The sequence below is a fragment of the Leptodactylus fuscus genome, chromosome 1, assembly GCF_031893055.1.
Source record: "Leptodactylus fuscus isolate aLepFus1 chromosome 1, aLepFus1.hap2, whole genome shotgun sequence".
In the NCBI taxonomy this organism is placed as follows: Eukaryota; Metazoa; Chordata; class Amphibia; order Anura; family Leptodactylidae; genus Leptodactylus; species Leptodactylus fuscus.
The window spans coordinates 115,126,966-115,144,536 of NC_134265.1; the positions used below are offsets into that span (position 1 = coordinate 115,126,966).

Here is a 17,571-nt window from a genome sequence, read left to right on the forward strand (position 1 = left end):
TAAGGACTACTATGGAATTGGCTGAGTGGGAGCATTGTACGTAAGGCAATGCATTGTATGAACTAAAGGATAATGTCTGCAATGAGTGGTTTTCTATATTGCATGTTCAGGGAAGAGTAGAAAGGACCTTCGGACATATCACTTGCACGGTTTGGATTTACAGTTTATTGGGAGAGTCATGAAAGAAGTTGAGAACTCTGCTATGAATGGGCACGCTTACAACCAGGGAGGCCAAGGCATACACCTCTTAATAATTTTAGTGTCTCTAATTCCTCTTATTTTAGCGCAGCCGATTTTTAAGACTACCATACTACACGCCAGTCTTAATAAAGTATCCCCATTGCCTCAATAATCCTATCAGGCTGCAAATCAGCCTGAATATAAAAAATGCATTAATATGTCCTGGGACTGGCCTGAGTCACACTTCAAGAGCAGCAAATAACTTGTACTATCTACTTTGTAGGATCAGTCTGTCACATAAGACAGTGCCTATTCTAATTTACTATAGTGAAATCCCCTTGTCAAAATGAGATCCTGTATATAATGAAAGATGTTTAGGATTGTACCAATGCAAGTAGAGTTAAAAAGGTTTATTATTAGAGATGAGCGAACAGTGAAATGTTCAAAGTTCGATTCGAGTAGCCGCTCTATACTCGACTGTTCAATCAAACATCGAACCGCATTATAGTCTATGGGGAAAATTACTCATTTAGGGGGAAACCAATGTTCGACTCGAGAGGGTCACCAAGTCCACTATGACACCTCAGCAAATGATGACAACACCTCTGGAATGCAACTGGGACAGCAGGGGGACATCTAACAAGCCCAAGTCTCAGTTTTACCCCAACATCACAGCCTATCAACTACACACTTTCCACACTCAAAAAACCCACTATGAAAGTGGAAAAATACCTGGAAACCTTTTTTCCCTCCCCAATTGGATGGACATAAACCCAAATTTTACTCTAATGAAACCTTAACAAGCACCCCTTTAAATCACGTTGCCCATGACAACCACAGATGGAATAGGCAATGGGAAATCCAACAGTACCCACCCTTAACTGTCATTGTGGATGTGTGTGTGTGATGTGGTAAGACCTTCCAAAATTCACTTTTCTGGCCCTTAACGTAAGCCCTTACAAATTAAGTTTGGTGAAATCAGGGTGGATTCAGCCTCTAACCAGCAGAGTTTGGTGAAATCAGCGTGGATTCAGCCTCTAACCAGCAGAGTTTGGTGAAATCAGGGTGGATTGAGCCTAGAAGGATCAGAATTGTGCAACGCAGATGGTGGAGGAATATGAGGAGGAATTGTAGAGGTTGAGCGCAGACATGACAATTCATGTGGGGGTGCTTGATACTGGTGGGCACGAAAATGATGGGTCTATCCAGTGCTGTTCCTTTTGATGAAAGTCAGCTGGTCGGCACTCTCAGCTGACAGCCAGCTGCCCTTATCCGTGATGATACCACCGGAAAACCCTTTCAGATAGCACGCTGGTGGCAGGACAGGACAGCACCTCCAAGGCGTATAGGGCAAGTTCAAGCCACAGGTCCAACTTCGACACCCAATACGTGTAGGACGCAGAGGGATCGGAGAGGACAGGGCTGTGGTCGGATAGGTATTCCCGCAACATGTGCCTATACTTTTCCCGCCTGGTGACACTAGACCCCTCAGTGGCAGGAGTTTGGAGAGGGGTGCCATTAACATGTCCCAGAGCTTAGACAGTGTACCCCTTGTGGGTGTGGACCGGACGGCACTTGTTCGCCTCATGGAGGAACTGTCCTCTCTGCCGCCAATGACACTTGATGGAAACATCATCATGTTCTGCACCAATTGCTTATTGCAAATATCCAGTATTGGTTGCTCTCCATAATTTTGACTACGCGCTTGTCACGTGAAAAGCACCCCAACATGAAGTCAGCCATGTGTGCCAGAGTGTTACTTGGCATGACTTCGCTGCCACCACCGGAAAGGTCACTCTCCATTTCCTCCTCTTCCTCCTCCTCCTCCCTTTCACCCCATCCGCGCTGCAAGAATGGGACGCATTGAACTTCCCCGGTAGCCTCCTGTGTCATAATAATATCATCTGCCACGTCTTCATCCTCCTCCTCCGTCATTAAACGCTGTGAAGCGGACAGGTGTGTGGAACTACTCTCCTGCTGTGACGGTTCTGCTGCTATCCCTGACTCCTCAGTGTGATCAGCATTATCCCTGATGGCAATGAGGGATTCTCACATCACACACAAGAGCTTGATACTTATGCTCACTAGTGCGTCGCCACAGCTGACCCTCTTGGTGGACTCCTCAAACACCCGTAGGATTTCACAGAGGTCTCCCATCCATGGCCACTCATGGTTGAGAAACTTAGGGAGCTGACTTTGTGGCACCCTAGGGTTTTGGAGATGGTACTGCATCAAAGGTTTCTGCTACTCAACCACTCTGCTCAACATATGATATGTTGAGTTCCAGCTTGTGGGGACGTTGCACAACAGCCGGTGTTCGGGAAGATGTAGGCATTGCTGGAGTTTTTTGATGCTAGCAGCGGCTACTGTAGACTTGCGAAAGTGGGCGCACAAGCGCCGCACTTTCACCAGTAGCTCGTGCACATTTGGGTATGTCTTTAAAAAACATTGCACCACTAGGTTAAAGACATGGGCCAGGCATGGAACATGTTGGAGGCTGGCAAGCTCCAGAGCTGCTACCAGGTTCCTGCCGTTATCAAACACGACCATGCCTGGGCCCAGGTGCAGTGGCTCAAACCATATTGCTTTCTCATCGAGGAGGGCATCCCTCACCTCGGATGCAGTGTTTCCAGCTTATAGCTGGAGTCAATTTAACGGCGGCGGAGGAGGAAGAGGAGGAGGAAGAGGATGTTGTTTCAGAGCCACTGCCAGGAATGATAGGCGGGGAGACGAGGTACCAGACCGGCCCAGTTTGTGACCCAGTCTCAGCCTCAGCTACATTCACCCAGTGTGCCGTAAGTGAAATGTAGCATCCCTGTCCGCATGCACTTGTCCATGCTTCGGTGGTCAAGTGGACCTTTGTGCAAAGCGCAGAACTTAGGGCCCGCCTTATGTTGAGTGACACGTGTTGTTGCAAGGCAGGGACGGCACACCAGGAGAAGTAGTGATGGCTAGGGACGGCATAGCGAGGTGCCGCACTTACCATCAGGTCCTGGAAGGCCGGAGTTTCCACAAGCCTGAACGCCAACATCTCCTGGGCCAGGAGTTTGGAGATGTGCGCGATCAAGGCTTGCGCATGTGGGTGGTTAGTGCTGTATTTTTGCCTGCGCTGAAATGTGTGAGAGATGGTGAGTTGCTTGGAGGAGGCGCATGATGGTGCAGGAGAAGGAGCTGAGACAGGAACAGGGAAGGATGAGGGAGAAATCCCCAAAGTGACAGAGCCAGATGTTGCGGTGTCCTGGCTGGTGCTCTGGACTGCAGCGCCAGCACTGGCAACAGTGGGAGAGGCAGTGGCGGCAACGCCGGACAACGATTGTCCTGTGTTTGCTCTCTCCCACTGAGCCCAGTGCTTGGATTCCAAATGACGGCACAAGGAAGTGGTCGAAACATTGCTCTTTTCAGAGCCCCTACTCAGTTTCGAGTGGCAAATTGTGCAAACCACACTATATTTGTCCTCCGTGCATTCCTTGAAAAATCTCCACACCATCAAGGAACGTGCCTTCGATGGGGGAGTTTTTCTGGGCTGGCTATGATAGGGAACATCTTGGGCCATTCTGGGTGTGGCCTGGCTTCGGCGAAGCAGCTGACCTCTGCCTCTGGACATGCCTCTGCCTCCAGCTACCCTCTTTGGTGCTGCACCTCTCTCAACATCGACACTGCTTTCCCCGCTTGACATCCCCCCTGTCCAGGTCAGGTCAGTGTCCTTGTCCTCCACCACCTCCTCTGCCAATTCCTCTCTCGCCTCCTCCTCTTGCACACCGCACATGGCACCAGGCTTCCTTGATGGCAACTGTGTCTCGTCATGGTCACTGAGGGTGGGTTGCTGGTCAACCACCACAAAATCAACAGGAGATGGAGGAGACTCCAGTGCTTGGGCATCGGGAAATGGAGGGACAAGGAGAGGGACGGTTAAAGGACCATAGAACAGCTCCTGGGAGCAGGGAAAGTTGGGATTACTCTGCTGGGAAGATTCAACACACTGTTGAACCCTGGATTAAGCGTATATAGGGTATGTGGGCATACAATTTCAGTGTATCCCACTCAGCTTAATCCCCACCGCGGAAAGCTGGGTTGTGCAGTTACAGCCTGGCTTAATTGCTGTGAATCCCGCTTTAGCGTTTGTGGATAGACACTGTGCCAAACTTGTTTCAGCTTCTCCCTTTAGTGTAGCTCTTAAAAGAGTTGTTGTGTTTCTTCTTCTTTGCTCTTCCTGCCTAGCAGAATCTAAAACCTAACTAGCCCTCAGCAGATGTCTCTCTCTAACTAAGTGCAAGCACAGAATGAATCGGAGCTGATGCCGCCTGTTTGTTTGAATCTGAGGTCACATGTCCTCGGCAGCCAATGGCTTTTTCCTAGTTTTTTCATGGCCTCCGTTGTCATAGTTCCTGTCCCACCTCCCCTGTGCTGTTATTGGTGCAGAAAAAGCGCCAGGGAAGGTGGGAGGGGAATCGAACTTTAAGTGCATTTTCAACGTAGTGTTCGTATGGAATCGAACATTGCGAACAGGGTGATGTCCGATCGAACATGTACTCGATCGAACGCTGTTCGCTCATCTCTATTTATTAAATTTTTCACAATTCCTGGAAAATCCCTGCAAGTGCTAGTTTAGAAAAGTTCAGTATAATGGTATTAACTTGTTACATCCAACAAAAAGACACATTAAGATCTCTCCAGAAAGTAAACGATATAGTAATTACATTTTAATTTCCTTCCCACTGAAACGTCTTAGTAGATACCTGCTCTTCCGACTCCTGGGACACAGCAGCAATTACTTGAGCGCTTTTTGTTAAGGCTGAAAGCTGTGGATAAATACTAATGCACTCAGGCCAGTGGCAGAATTGATAAACTGCCTATTTATTACTGGTGAATAAAGAATACTGGGCTGTGAAGAGGAGAAAGATTTAATACGGAGAAGGTCTTTGCCTTGGTGGTTTTGTGGTTTACTCATTTAAGGATTTTATTCACCTTACACTGTTTTCACGTTTGATAAGTGAAACAGACTGTTTCACTTAACGGATGAAGTCCTGCCATATGATTGTTTGTCATTATTTTTTGCTTTATTATTAGTTTTATTAGCTATAATTTATTAATAATATGAAAGTTCCAAAATTATTTATAGGCTGTTTATATACAGCAGTATCTATTCATGCCTCCTCCTATATATCTCAGTCATGGATTGGGGATATAGATGCTGCATTTGCACCTAGATTCTAGTATGTGATGGAACGCAAAGGCCCCCTCTGCTTTATGGAATGTTACCAGTTCTATAAATCAGGCATTATTATTGAGGGGGCTTGTGTGAATATGTAAAATATGGCAGACTTGTTCAGTTTCATTCATCTGAATAAGAATGTTTCAGGACATGCACAATGATATCTGCATGTTTTATTTAAATATAAATAGAACAGTCACAGAAAGTAGTGCAACAAATCTGGTGCATGTGAATATATGCTTACACTAGCTGGTACCCGCGACTTCGTCTGCGGTGATTGTAGCAGTGGGTATATACAGGCAGGCTCGGACTGGCCCACCGGTGTACCGGGGAATCCCCCGGTGGGCCCCCGAGCCCTGACTTAAAGTTTTGCTTTTTACCAATGCAGATGCATTGGTCGGGGCCCGATCGGGATGGCCAGGGGCCCCAACCGGGTACCTGGCCAATGCATCTGCCTCCACACACAGGGGCCCCCATTAGCTGATGCTGAAGAAGTACACACCGGAAGACAACGTGTCTTTCTTCAGCATCAGCTAACGGTCGCTCCCGTCACTTACCTGCAGCTGCTCTCCTGTGAGGTCTCCCCTGCTGCACGCACGCACTTCCTCCCCCTCCCCCCTCCTCCTCACACTGAGTCCTGTTACATCGCAGCGTGTGGGGAGGACAGGAGCCATCTGCTGAGTTCACTACTGCTGGAATAGGTGAGTAAACTCTTTTTGTAAAATCTGTATGTTTAATATGTATGCATGTGTACATTTGTGTAAAGTATGTGACTTGTATACTGTGTGAGTACTGTATGTTTGTATACAGGTATGTGTGAGTATATACTGTATGCTATAATAATGTGTATGTATATATGTGTGTGTGTGTGTGTGTGTATATATAGTATTCATACAAGTATATATATGACTTATATGGTATATGAATGTATATAAATGTATATGTGCTATAGTATTGTATGTGTGTATTGTATATAGTATTGTATATGTGTGAGTATATATGGTATATGTATAAGGCCTGGTTCACATCTGCGTTCGGTGATCTGTTTGGGGAGTCTGCATGGGAACCCCCTCCCCCTTCCCCCCGAACGGATTACCAAACGCATTAGCAAGCGGTGTGCAGTGAAAGTACGTGGACCCCACAGACTATAATGGGGTCCGTGTGCTTTCCACGTGGTGTCCGCATGAGTCATGTGGACAGGAAAGTAGATTGTAAAGTACTTTTCTGTCCGCATGTTCTATGCGGACACCGCTCGGAAAGCACATGGACCCCATTATAGTCTATGTGTGCTTTCACTGCACACCGCTTGCTAATGCGTTAGGTAGTCTGTTTGGGAGGGTCCCCATGCAGACTCCCCGAATGCATTACTGAACACAGTGAGTGCAATCCCATCCACACACTGCAGACATACTGCAATTTCCAAAACTGTTGCGGTTTTGGAAATTGCAGCATGTCACTTATATCTACAGAAACACCTGCAGTTTCCCTATAGGTATAAGGCTAAGTTCACACGGGGGTATTTGGTCCGGAACCTGAGGCGGAGGCCGCCTCAGGTTCCAGACCAAAAATCGGGTAGCCGCGACTGAATGCCGGTGCACTGCACCGGCATCCAGTCACGCACTCTGCTCCAGATTAGGCCCAATAAATGGGCCTAGATGGGAGGAGGGAGTGTCTTCAGGCTGAATCGCGAGGCGAAACGACCTGAAGAATGAGCACCTCGCTTCTTTTTCTGGGAGTTGGAACAGACCGGCTCCCGGAAAAAAAAGAACTGACCGGCTCCCATTGATTTCAATGGGAGCCATCTTTTTGGTCAGGATTTTGAGGCAGATACGGCCTCAAAATCCTGACCAAAAATCCCAGTGTGAACTTACCCTAAAGGAAACAAAGTCCTCAGAGGAAACCTCTGTGGAGTTTCTGCAATAAGCTGCAGGAAAAACTGATGTGTTGCCGCCGGGGTTTTTCCCGCAGCGCTTTTTGCTTTGTCTTGCTACATGGGGCTTTAGGCTGACGCTAGGTTCACACTAGCGTTCGGCAGTCCGTTCTCAGCTTTCCGTCTTCTGCATGTAGAAGACAGAAAGCTGTCAGACCGGGTGTGGCAGTGTGCGTTTTATGCTCTCCGCCGCAAAACCGTTTTTTTTTTTTAAATCGGACACAGAGTACTGCGTGTTCGACTCTGTGTCCGATTTAAAAAAATCGGTTTAATGGCGGAGAGCATAAAACGCTCACCGCCGGACATATTTCTCACCCATTCAAATGAATGGGTGAGAGAGCCTCCTGCAGGTTTCCGTCTCCTGCCTCTGTTTTGTGCAGGAAATGGAAACCTGCAGAATGGAGACCAGGCGCAGATGTGAACGAGCCCTAAGGCTGAGTTCACACGGAGTTGTTTGGTCAGGAATCCACCTCAAAATCATCCTCCAAAAAAATCTCCCAATAGAACTCTAACCCAATAGAACCAAATTCCTGACCAGAAAACTCTGTGTGAACTCAGCCTTATAGTATAATGCTCAGTCTATTGAGATAATAAGGATGAGGCCCAACAGTGAGACGCGGCTAAAAAAATAGCTGTGGAAAAAAATAGCGGCGAATCTCAATGTATTTTTTCCACAGTGTTTTTTTCCCCGCACTTTCTCCCAATTGCGCAGCTGAAAGTAACTGGCCATGTTTTTAGAAGCGCTCACATTTTAGAGTTTGTGGCTGTTCCACATCTTTTTCCTGCAGTGTGTGGATGAGGTAAATTTGATTATATTTCATTCACTTTGCTGTTTTTTTCTGTAGTAGCCAAAGACGTTGTGTTTCTGCAATGTGGGGTTTGAGGTATTTATGGCCTATCCAGAGTATAGGCCATAAAAAAAGTTTAACCCTGGAAACCCCTTTAATATGCCCCACATATTTTAACATCCCCCTTCTGCACAGGATGTTAGCCCCATCACTGCTCCCACACAGTATAATGGCCCCATCACTGTAACCCATACATTATGGGGGACCAGTGAAGTGGCCATAAAATATTTGGCCCAGACAACCCCTTAAAACCAGAAAAACAAACAATCTTCAGCACAAAAAAAGGTATCTTTTTAAAACATAGTATTTATTTCAAAAACATTAAAAAATAGTACCAGATGTAGAAAAAATATAGCACTTACATGGTAGATTCCATAGATAAACGCATGTTTTGAGAAAAGTCAACCAGCCTACGCGTTTCAGGACATCCGTCCCTTACTCATGGCGATGTATGGACTCTTTTCATTGTGGGTGAGCTGTGAACCTTTCACATTTTTTCTAGTAACCCCTTAAAACAGGTTGTCTATAAACTGGAGTGATCACTGTGGTGGCCGTCAGGGAGGTGTAAAAATAAATATATATATATATATATATATATATATATATATATATATATATATATATTTTTTTTAAAAGAGCCTTCTCACCTGTCCCCAGCACCCCGTTGTCCCCGCCTGTTTTTGGTCTCATGGCCTCATTTCTGGAGTTCCTGTACCTAATTGGTCTCAGCGACCACATGAGGTGCAGGACTCCCAGCAAGTAGTGCCAGTACAAGACTGAATGGACACTAGAGGCGGACAACGGAACGCCAACGACAGATGAGTATTCTTTTTTTATTTATTTGTTTTTTATTTTACACCTCCCGCCCACCACATGAGTTGCTCCAATTCCTGGACAACCACTTTAAAGGATTTATCCATCTTTATAATATTGATGGTCTGTCCTTAGGATAGGCCATCAATATTACATCTGCGATGATACAACAGCCAGGACCTCTGCAGATCAGCTTTTCCAGGACACTTCAGCTATGGGTAATGCTAACATTTCTAGGAGCCATGCTGTTCACTTGCCATACAGGCTGTAGCAGTAGGTATATGTAGTGCACATGGTATAGGGGGTGAGTAGCATGGCTCCCAACATGTTATTACCTTTAACCACCCTGTCTCGGTACCGCTGATCTGCAGGGTCCTGGCGGTGGGCCCCTAGAAACAATTCCACTGGTGGGCCCTAGACATCCCAGTCCGACCCTGTATACAGGTGCGGGTAAGGTTTTTGTACTGTGTATAAGGTCTGGGATATGAAATGTAACTTTGTATCTTGTTTTTGCTGTAATTCAGAGAATACGTGAGACTTTTGTGTTGAAGTTAATTTGTATTTGAGCTGCTATATATACGGTGTGAGAAACTGTACATAGTGACTTTGGGACAGAAGTATTTGAAGTTAACCCTTTCCCGTCGATGGCATTTTTTGATTTTCGTTTTTCGTTTTTGACTCCCCTCCTTCTAAACCCTTAACTTTTTTATTTCTCCGCTCCCAGAGCCATATGAGGTCTTAATTTTTCCTGGGTCAAATTTTTCTTCATGATGCCACCATTATTTATTCTATATAATGTACTGGGAAGCAGGGAAAAAATTCAGAATGGGGTGGATTTGAAGAAAAAATGCATTTCTGCGACTTTCTTACGGGTTTTGGTTTTACGGCGTTCATTGTGCAACCAAAATGACATGTCCCCTGTATTCTGTGTTTCGTTACGATTCCGGGGACACCAAATTTATATGGTTTTATTTACATTTTGACCCCTTAAAAAAATCCGAAACTGTGTTAAAAAATTATTTTTTGAAAAGTCGCCATATTCCGACAGCCGTAACCTTTTTATATGTATGTGTACGGGGATGTATAGGGCGTCTTTTTTTGCAGGACCGGGTGTACTTTGTATTTCTACCATTTTCGGGAAATGTTATTGCTTTGATCACTTTTTATTCAAATTTTTATCAGAATCAAAAGAGTGAAAAAACGGCGGTTTGGCACTTTTGACCATTTTTACCGCTACGGCGTTTACCGAACAGGAAAAATATTTGTATAGCTTTGTAGAGCGGGCGATTTTGGATGCGGGGATACCTAACATGTATGTGTTTCACAGTTTTTAACTACTTTTATATGTGTTCTAGGGAAAGGGGGGTGATTTGAATTTTTAATCCTTTTTATTTGTTTTTATATTTTTTTTTACTTTTTTTTAAACTTTTTTTTGCATTTATTAGACCTCCTAGGGGTATTGACATGGGTGGGCGGTGCCGCGGATTGTCAGAGCGGTGGGGGTCGGCAAACATGGCTGCTCCGGAGCGTTAAAGAGAACCTCCTGGAGTATCGTTAAGGTGAGGGGCAAAGTGGTAAAGTATATGTATATGTGATTGTGTGGGGTTAGGGGCGAGGCTGCAGAGGGCAATATGAATTTTGTGGCTTGCTATGGTCCAAAGTGTGTGAGATTGCAGAGATGGTGGTGTGAGTTTTGGTTTTGTGGGGGTCCTGGCACAAACGTATGTGCGCTATTGTGACGAAAAGTAGCCTATTGCACAATCCAGTGTAGTGACTATGTTTGTGGAAAATTTCAGCCAAATCGGTCGAGCGGGTTTTGCGTGATTGACTAACAAACATCCGAACACACAAACCCACAAACATCCAAACTCACAAACTTTCACATTTATAATATTAATAGGATATGCATCCTATATAGTATAGCAGACCAATAGCTGCCATTTACTCCTCAACTAGAATAAGTTTCATATGAAGTCCATTAACCATCCACGCTATTACAATATATTAGAGAATTACAATTCACAATTCTGGTATTGTCAGTTTCATTTTTCCAATTAGAAGCATTCTTATTATACATAAAAGCATGTAGAGAATTCCCTTTGGCTTCATCTCAGTTCATCATCAGACTATTGGCTATTTATTTCTGCCTGCAATCGGAAATACAATCACAGCTTGTAGTGTGCAAAATCGTGAGAAGAAAAGGAAGAATTTTCAATTCCCTAATATCAGAGGTGTAGCTAAGTGTTCAGCACAGGGGGGAAAACAAACACATCCAAGTGGCCCCCAAACCATATATTCTAATATTAACACTAGAGATGAGCGAACAGTGAAATATTCGAGATTCTATATTTGTTTCAAATAGTCCTTCAATATTCGACTATTCGAACGAATATCGAACCCCATTATAGTCTATGGGGAAAAATGCTTAGTTTCAGGGGAAGCCACACTTCGACTCAGGAGAGTCACGAAGTACACTATGACACCCCAGGAAATGATGCCAACACCCTGGAATGCAACTGGGACAGCAGGAGAAGCATGCCTGGGGGCATCTAAAATGCACAAGTGCCTGTATTAAGCCACTATCTCGTCGGGATCCCTGTCAACTTGCGATATGCGGGAGCCGACTTTTTCCCATAGGAATGCATTGACCAGCGTTGATTGGCCGAATGCCATACAGAGTACAGCATTCGGCCAATCAACACTGGTTCTGCCGGAGGAGGCGGAGTCTAAGATTGGTCCACAGCAGTCTCCATTCTGGTCTAATCTGTAGCAGTGTTGAGTGCACAGCTTTGCTGCACCAGAGATGTAGCAGAGCTGGCCGTGCGCTGAGCTCTGCCACACCCGAGATGTAGCAGAGCTGAGTGCTGAGGAGACAGAGTCTAAGATCGGTCCACATTCCGATCTCAGATGTAGCAGTGTTGAGCGCACAGCTCTGCTACACCTGAGATGTAGCAGAGCTGGCCGTGCACTGAGCTCTGCTACACCCAAGATGTTGCAGAGCTGGCCGTGTGCTGAGCTCTGCTACACCCGAGATGTAGCAGAACTGAGTGCGCGCTGAGCTCTGCTACACCAGAGATGCTGTACTCTGTATGGCATTCGGCCAATCAACGCTGGTCAATGCATTCCTATGGGAAAAAGTCAGCTCTCACATATCGCAAGCTGACAGGGATCCCAACGAGATAGAGCCCCAAAGAGCTGTTTGAGTAACATTCCCACCTAAATAAAGGTAATCCCTAGCTAACCCTGTCTCACAGTCACATAGTTCACAGTCATATGACCCGGATATTAAATCCACTATTTGTATAAATTGGAGGTCACCTGATTTAGCTAGCCAATTAGTTTTTCCATTTTTTTTTTCGATGCCTCTGTTGTCATAGTTCCTGTCCCACCTCCCCTGCGCAGTTATTGGTGCAAAAAAAGCTCCAGGAAAGGTGAGAGGGGATATGAATTTTTAGTGCGTTTGCCTCGTGGTATTCCATTGTAATCGAATACCTCGAACGGCCTGATATTCGATCGAATATCAATTCGATCGAACGCCGTTCGCTCATATCTAATTAACACCATTCAGTGCCATATAGTGGTAGATAGTGGTTCTACGCAAGGCTCTGTAGACCATTTGAGTGAATGTACTGCTGAAAAACTTCATTACAGACGTCTCTGACTGTAATCTTTCACATTTACCATCTCTTACATCTAGAATGCCATCACCACTTCTTCCAGCTGTGACTTGTCTCTGTATAGTTAGCAACACAGACATCTTTGTCTCTTCACTGTTCTAAGCACCCAACCCACGTTATGCTTACCTACACAAAGTTCCCATCATGCTGCTGTCCTCAATTATAAAATATGCAACATAAAAAAAACCTTTAGGAATGAATAAAAACCCCTGTTAACATCTTTAAATAAATAATGTCTCCTTTTTGCTTGCTAAAATTAAGGAAGGCCATGTGTGCTTCCTCAATTAATAATACTTCATGTTTGCCCTTTAAAATAATAGTGCCCCTAAATTAATAATTGTCCTTGTGCCCTCTAATAATGCCCATTTGCCACATGAAAAAAAAAATACTGCCCAATTCCCCAGAGGTTGATACCCCCTAATGCTCCTTACATGATGAGCAAAAGGGTAACAAGCTTTTGAACTTTGACTTTCAGGCTCCATATCTCACCAGCCACTACAGCTTTGAACATGAGACTACCATCATTTTATAGACAACCATCTTGGCTATCTCATACATAAATTTGACTTGTAACTATTTAGTATATGACTACAGAGTTAAAATATCTCCATGTTCTCAGGATGAGTAGGGTTCTCAGTGGATAAATACTCTTCATTGCATAACCCCAATAACAATGGCATGCCACCATTAGCTAAGATGTAAAAACAAATTAATTATTCTCATCTAACAAACAGTAATAGTAAATAACTATCACTTATAAAATAGAGAAGGACTATATGTTTTCACAGACACATATTTGACCCCACAACCATCATGTCCTCATGAATGATGGGGATCCTAGCTTTTAGGACTGATATATCAGAAATGAATGACATGTGGATAATCCATTAAATGGTACATTATTAGATCAGTTCCGTAACAGTACCGTAAGAGATACATTTTTCTATTTCAATTATTTTTATTATTTTAAAATGGATAGATAAGTGTACAGAAAATGAGTGGGGAGGACAGATAAATACATTATCAGCATACAAATGTCTTTAAGAACTATAGTATGAAACTACTGAGTTATAAAAGAGTAGACTATTTCATATATACAAAAGCAGAGGTAGGTGACATTTCAGCTAACAACAAATATTGCAGTTGTCAAAATCAGCAAAGTTTGCATATGCTCTCAGTGAGGAGAAGGGTATAGGCTGTTGCCAAACTCTTCTGGTGGCATGTTATATACAAAAGGATCAAGCATGTAAAATCCAGCATGCTCATTCCTTCTTTTGCCAACACTATCTGTCAGGGGAGATGCAGGACACCACCACACAGTATCAATGTTCAACCAGCTACAATGAAATCAGAGAATTTCTTTGGATATTGTAATGTGTCAGGGCACCTTAAAGGGGTATTCCCATGTACATAATCATATCTATAGTTGTAGATAATTAAAAATTAAACAGTTTTGCAAATATAAGTAATTAAAAATTCTGCAGCGTTTTAAAGATTTCCTCTAACCATCTTAGTAATGACAGTCTGTTGTCTTGATCGGTTGCCAATGGATACGACCACAAATCCAGTAACTTTCTATGGTCTGGGACTTGTCAAAAACCCAGCCATGATTTTCTTATTGTAGCTGGGTTATCAAGCAGGGGCACTACATGTATGAGACGATATTCTGGCCACAATAAGAAAATCATAGCTGATTTTCTGACCTTAGAAAGTTTCTGCATTCATGGTCGTATCCAATGGCAACTGATCAAGACAACAAAACTGTGACCACAAGATATTTAGGGAAATCTTTAAAACTCTGCAAAATATTTAATTACTTATATTTGCAAAAATGTTTAACTTTTAATTATCTACATATGTAAAAAAATTCATGTACATGGGAATAACCCTTTAAAGCAGAGTTTTCATTTTCAAATATTTTGTTGCAGTTTATGAAGCCAAAACCAGGTGTGGATCAAAATCATCAAATAGCCCGATTGGGGGTAGTTTAGTTGTGAGAGTGCAGATTGGCTGATGATCGGCTGCTTTGGCCAATCACACCAAGCTTTGATATTTGTGGACAACTCTGGCCAAAAATATCCAGCATAGTTAAACTATTTTTGGCAGACTAATATCTGCTGTTGCACATGGATGTTCACAGTATTTTCGTATTTTATCTGACCAAAGTCTGATATTCATGGTCAGCTTCAGAGGCAGTTTCCTTAGAAGATGTTATTACATAAAGATCCTTACTCTTACCATTGTGAACCCCATAGTGCTGTTCAGGGTGATGGGTATTTCTTTGATTATGCCTCTTTATTACAGATTTTATTACAGATTTCACTTTTAATGACTATGTATATTATCAACACTATACCAAACCACTATTTTTATATGTTGTCCTTCACAACTATATTGTAGCCCTCTACTTACCTGCATTGATTCCTATGAGGAATCTCCCAACTATCAATAGCTCGAATAGTCCAGCTGGTTGTGCCATTCCCATGAGAAGAGCAGCAAGTATCGCTAAAACATTATTCAACAGAAGAGCCTGTTTCCTGCAATACAGATAACCAGATAAGTCAGCATATGAAGGAAGTTAGATACCGTATATACTCGAGTATAAGCCGAATTTTTCAGCCCAGTTTTTGTGCTGAAAAAGCCCCCCTCGGCTTATACTCGAGTCAGCAAAAATTTTTTTTTTTTTTTTTTTTTTAGGAGGGTGAGGGGGGTTTATGACCAGCCACAATGTCAATGTATAGAATCTCCCATAAAATAGTGCAAAAATTAAAAAATAAATAAATAAATAAATAAATAAATAAAAGTTCTTAATCCCTCCTTTCCCTAGAATACATACAAAAGTAGAAAATGACTGTGAAACACATACACATTAGGTATCCCTGTGTCTGACAGTGCCCTGTCTACTGAATATAGGTTATCTGCAGTGCTCCTGTTCCATCAGGAAGGGGTTAATAGGAGCACTGCAGATAACCTATATTCAGCCAGACTGAATTCCAAGTGGGGGAAAAAAAAACAGTCCTCAGGCTCAGGGAAGGGGCAGACAGACAGACAACCAAAACACCCCCTCCCCTTCCCCAGCATCTACTGCACCCAAAAACTACGACCATTTTAATTTTTGAAATTTTCCAGTAGCTGCTGCATTTCTCCCCCTAGGCTTATACTTGAGTCAATAAGTTTTCCCAGTTTTTTGTGGTAAAATTAGGGGGGTCGGCTTATATTCGGGTCGGCTTATACTCGAGTATATACGGTATATCTAAAATGTATTTTCTTCAAATAAAGCTGGGATAGAAATGTAATTCATTCACTTCATTTTATTCAATGCTGCTTTTCAATAGACTGTTATCTTTGCTGTTAATTTCTCATTGACATGCCTCAATAGACCTGTTTATGTCTCATCTGCCTTGCCCAAGGAAAAATTCTTTACTTTGCTAGTAGATCTAGAAAACATTCAGATCACAGGTTCTAGCCTCCAGTCATTGGACCTACATTGGTATATTGTACAAGGACAAAAAGCCATTCACAGTAGTTTGTGTTTGCACGATAGGATCAAAATATCTAAATAATCAGCATTTCTGTTGGTTGGAAGGGTTTGGTTTGCAATAAACAGGTTTTAGAACAGTTCATCATGACCATCATGATTGTCCCTAAAAGAGACTTTGAACACAAGTAGCTAGAGCATTTGAGGGCTCCAAGACTTGGCCATCATAGGGATTTGCACATCCATGCCTACCTTAGGTATCAGAATCCTAATTCTGTAAACTATAAAATGTTGCAGTACGCTGTCAGCCTTTATGCTTTTTCTTTCCATTCTATGAAGAATCATTAGGCTGGGCTCAAATCTGAACTTATATTTTGGATATATAAGAAGTTGTTGGGCCATTCCTTTTAATACAAATGTATTGTTAAATAACCCCAGTTTAGTGTCCCCCAAAAGTAGCCTAACAGTTTAATGTTACCCCATATAGCTTAATGTCCAACACCAATGGCCCCCAGGCAGCACGTATCTCATTGCTCCTGGGCGTTCTCCCTTCCACTACTTCAGATTAACATACAACACAGCAGTGGAAGAGAGCAGGTGGTGTTTGGAGACAAAGTGGGAAGTCAAACTTCACTAAACTTGTAGGCCACAGGCCTGCAGCAAAAAAAAAAAAAAAAAAGAGAAGCCTTTAAACCTTGGCAGGAGTTCTTATCTCCCTGGTTCTGCCAATGCTGCAGATGACAGTCTCAGGGGCTGCATGCTGCTTGCAGGCCATGTCTTTGAGACCCCTGAGGTAGATGTTTAACATCTATTTCGTCTTCAATACATTTCAGACAGCAGCGGTTGTCTCCACATCCCATTAATTACAAAACTTTGGGGTTTCATACAATCGGTGTATGGGAGTCTATCAGTGGTAAATTAGTTATAACTAGAGATGAGCGAGTACTGTTCGGCTCAGCCGATCCGAACAGTACGCTCGCATAGAAATGAATGGACGTAGCCGGCACGCGGGGGGTTAAGCTGCCGGCCGCCGTCAAAGCGGAAGTACCAGGTGCATCCTTTCATTTCTATGGAGCGTGCTGTTCGGATCAGCTGATCCGAACAGTACTCGCTTATCTCTAGTTATAACCCTAATCAGTACCTTGTAGAGATTGTGCTGTTTCCAAATATGCCTCTATTATTCAGCTTTGGAGCCTCACTTGCATATAAATAGCTCTGCAATTTGTTTTATTCATATACAAATGGAGAGACAAACTTTGAGCTCACACCAATGTCCAGGCAAACTTAGTTACACCCCTCATTTCAATATAAATAAAACAGTTTGCATGACAATGGAGCAGAATAACAAAGGCATATCTGGAAACTATATAATCATATCTATGAGGTAAGGGGATATTATAAGGTACGGGGATTGGGTTTATAACCAATTTATT

General features: G+C 43.3%; 1 protein-coding gene across 1 annotated transcript in view; it reads right to left on the bottom strand.

Annotated features, from left to right (window-relative positions):
• The window catches only part of LOC142193760 (solute carrier family 2, facilitated glucose transporter member 9-like), a 58,530-nt gene that overhangs the window by 24,359 nt on the left and 16,600 nt on the right, over positions 1 to 17,571 (bottom strand). Inside the window, exon 4 of the mRNA XM_075262764.1 lies at positions 15,073 to 15,197. Within this exon, the coding sequence (XP_075118865.1) occupies positions 15,073 to 15,197 (125 nt within the window). The remainder of the gene's footprint in view (positions 1 to 15,072; positions 15,198 to 17,571) is intronic.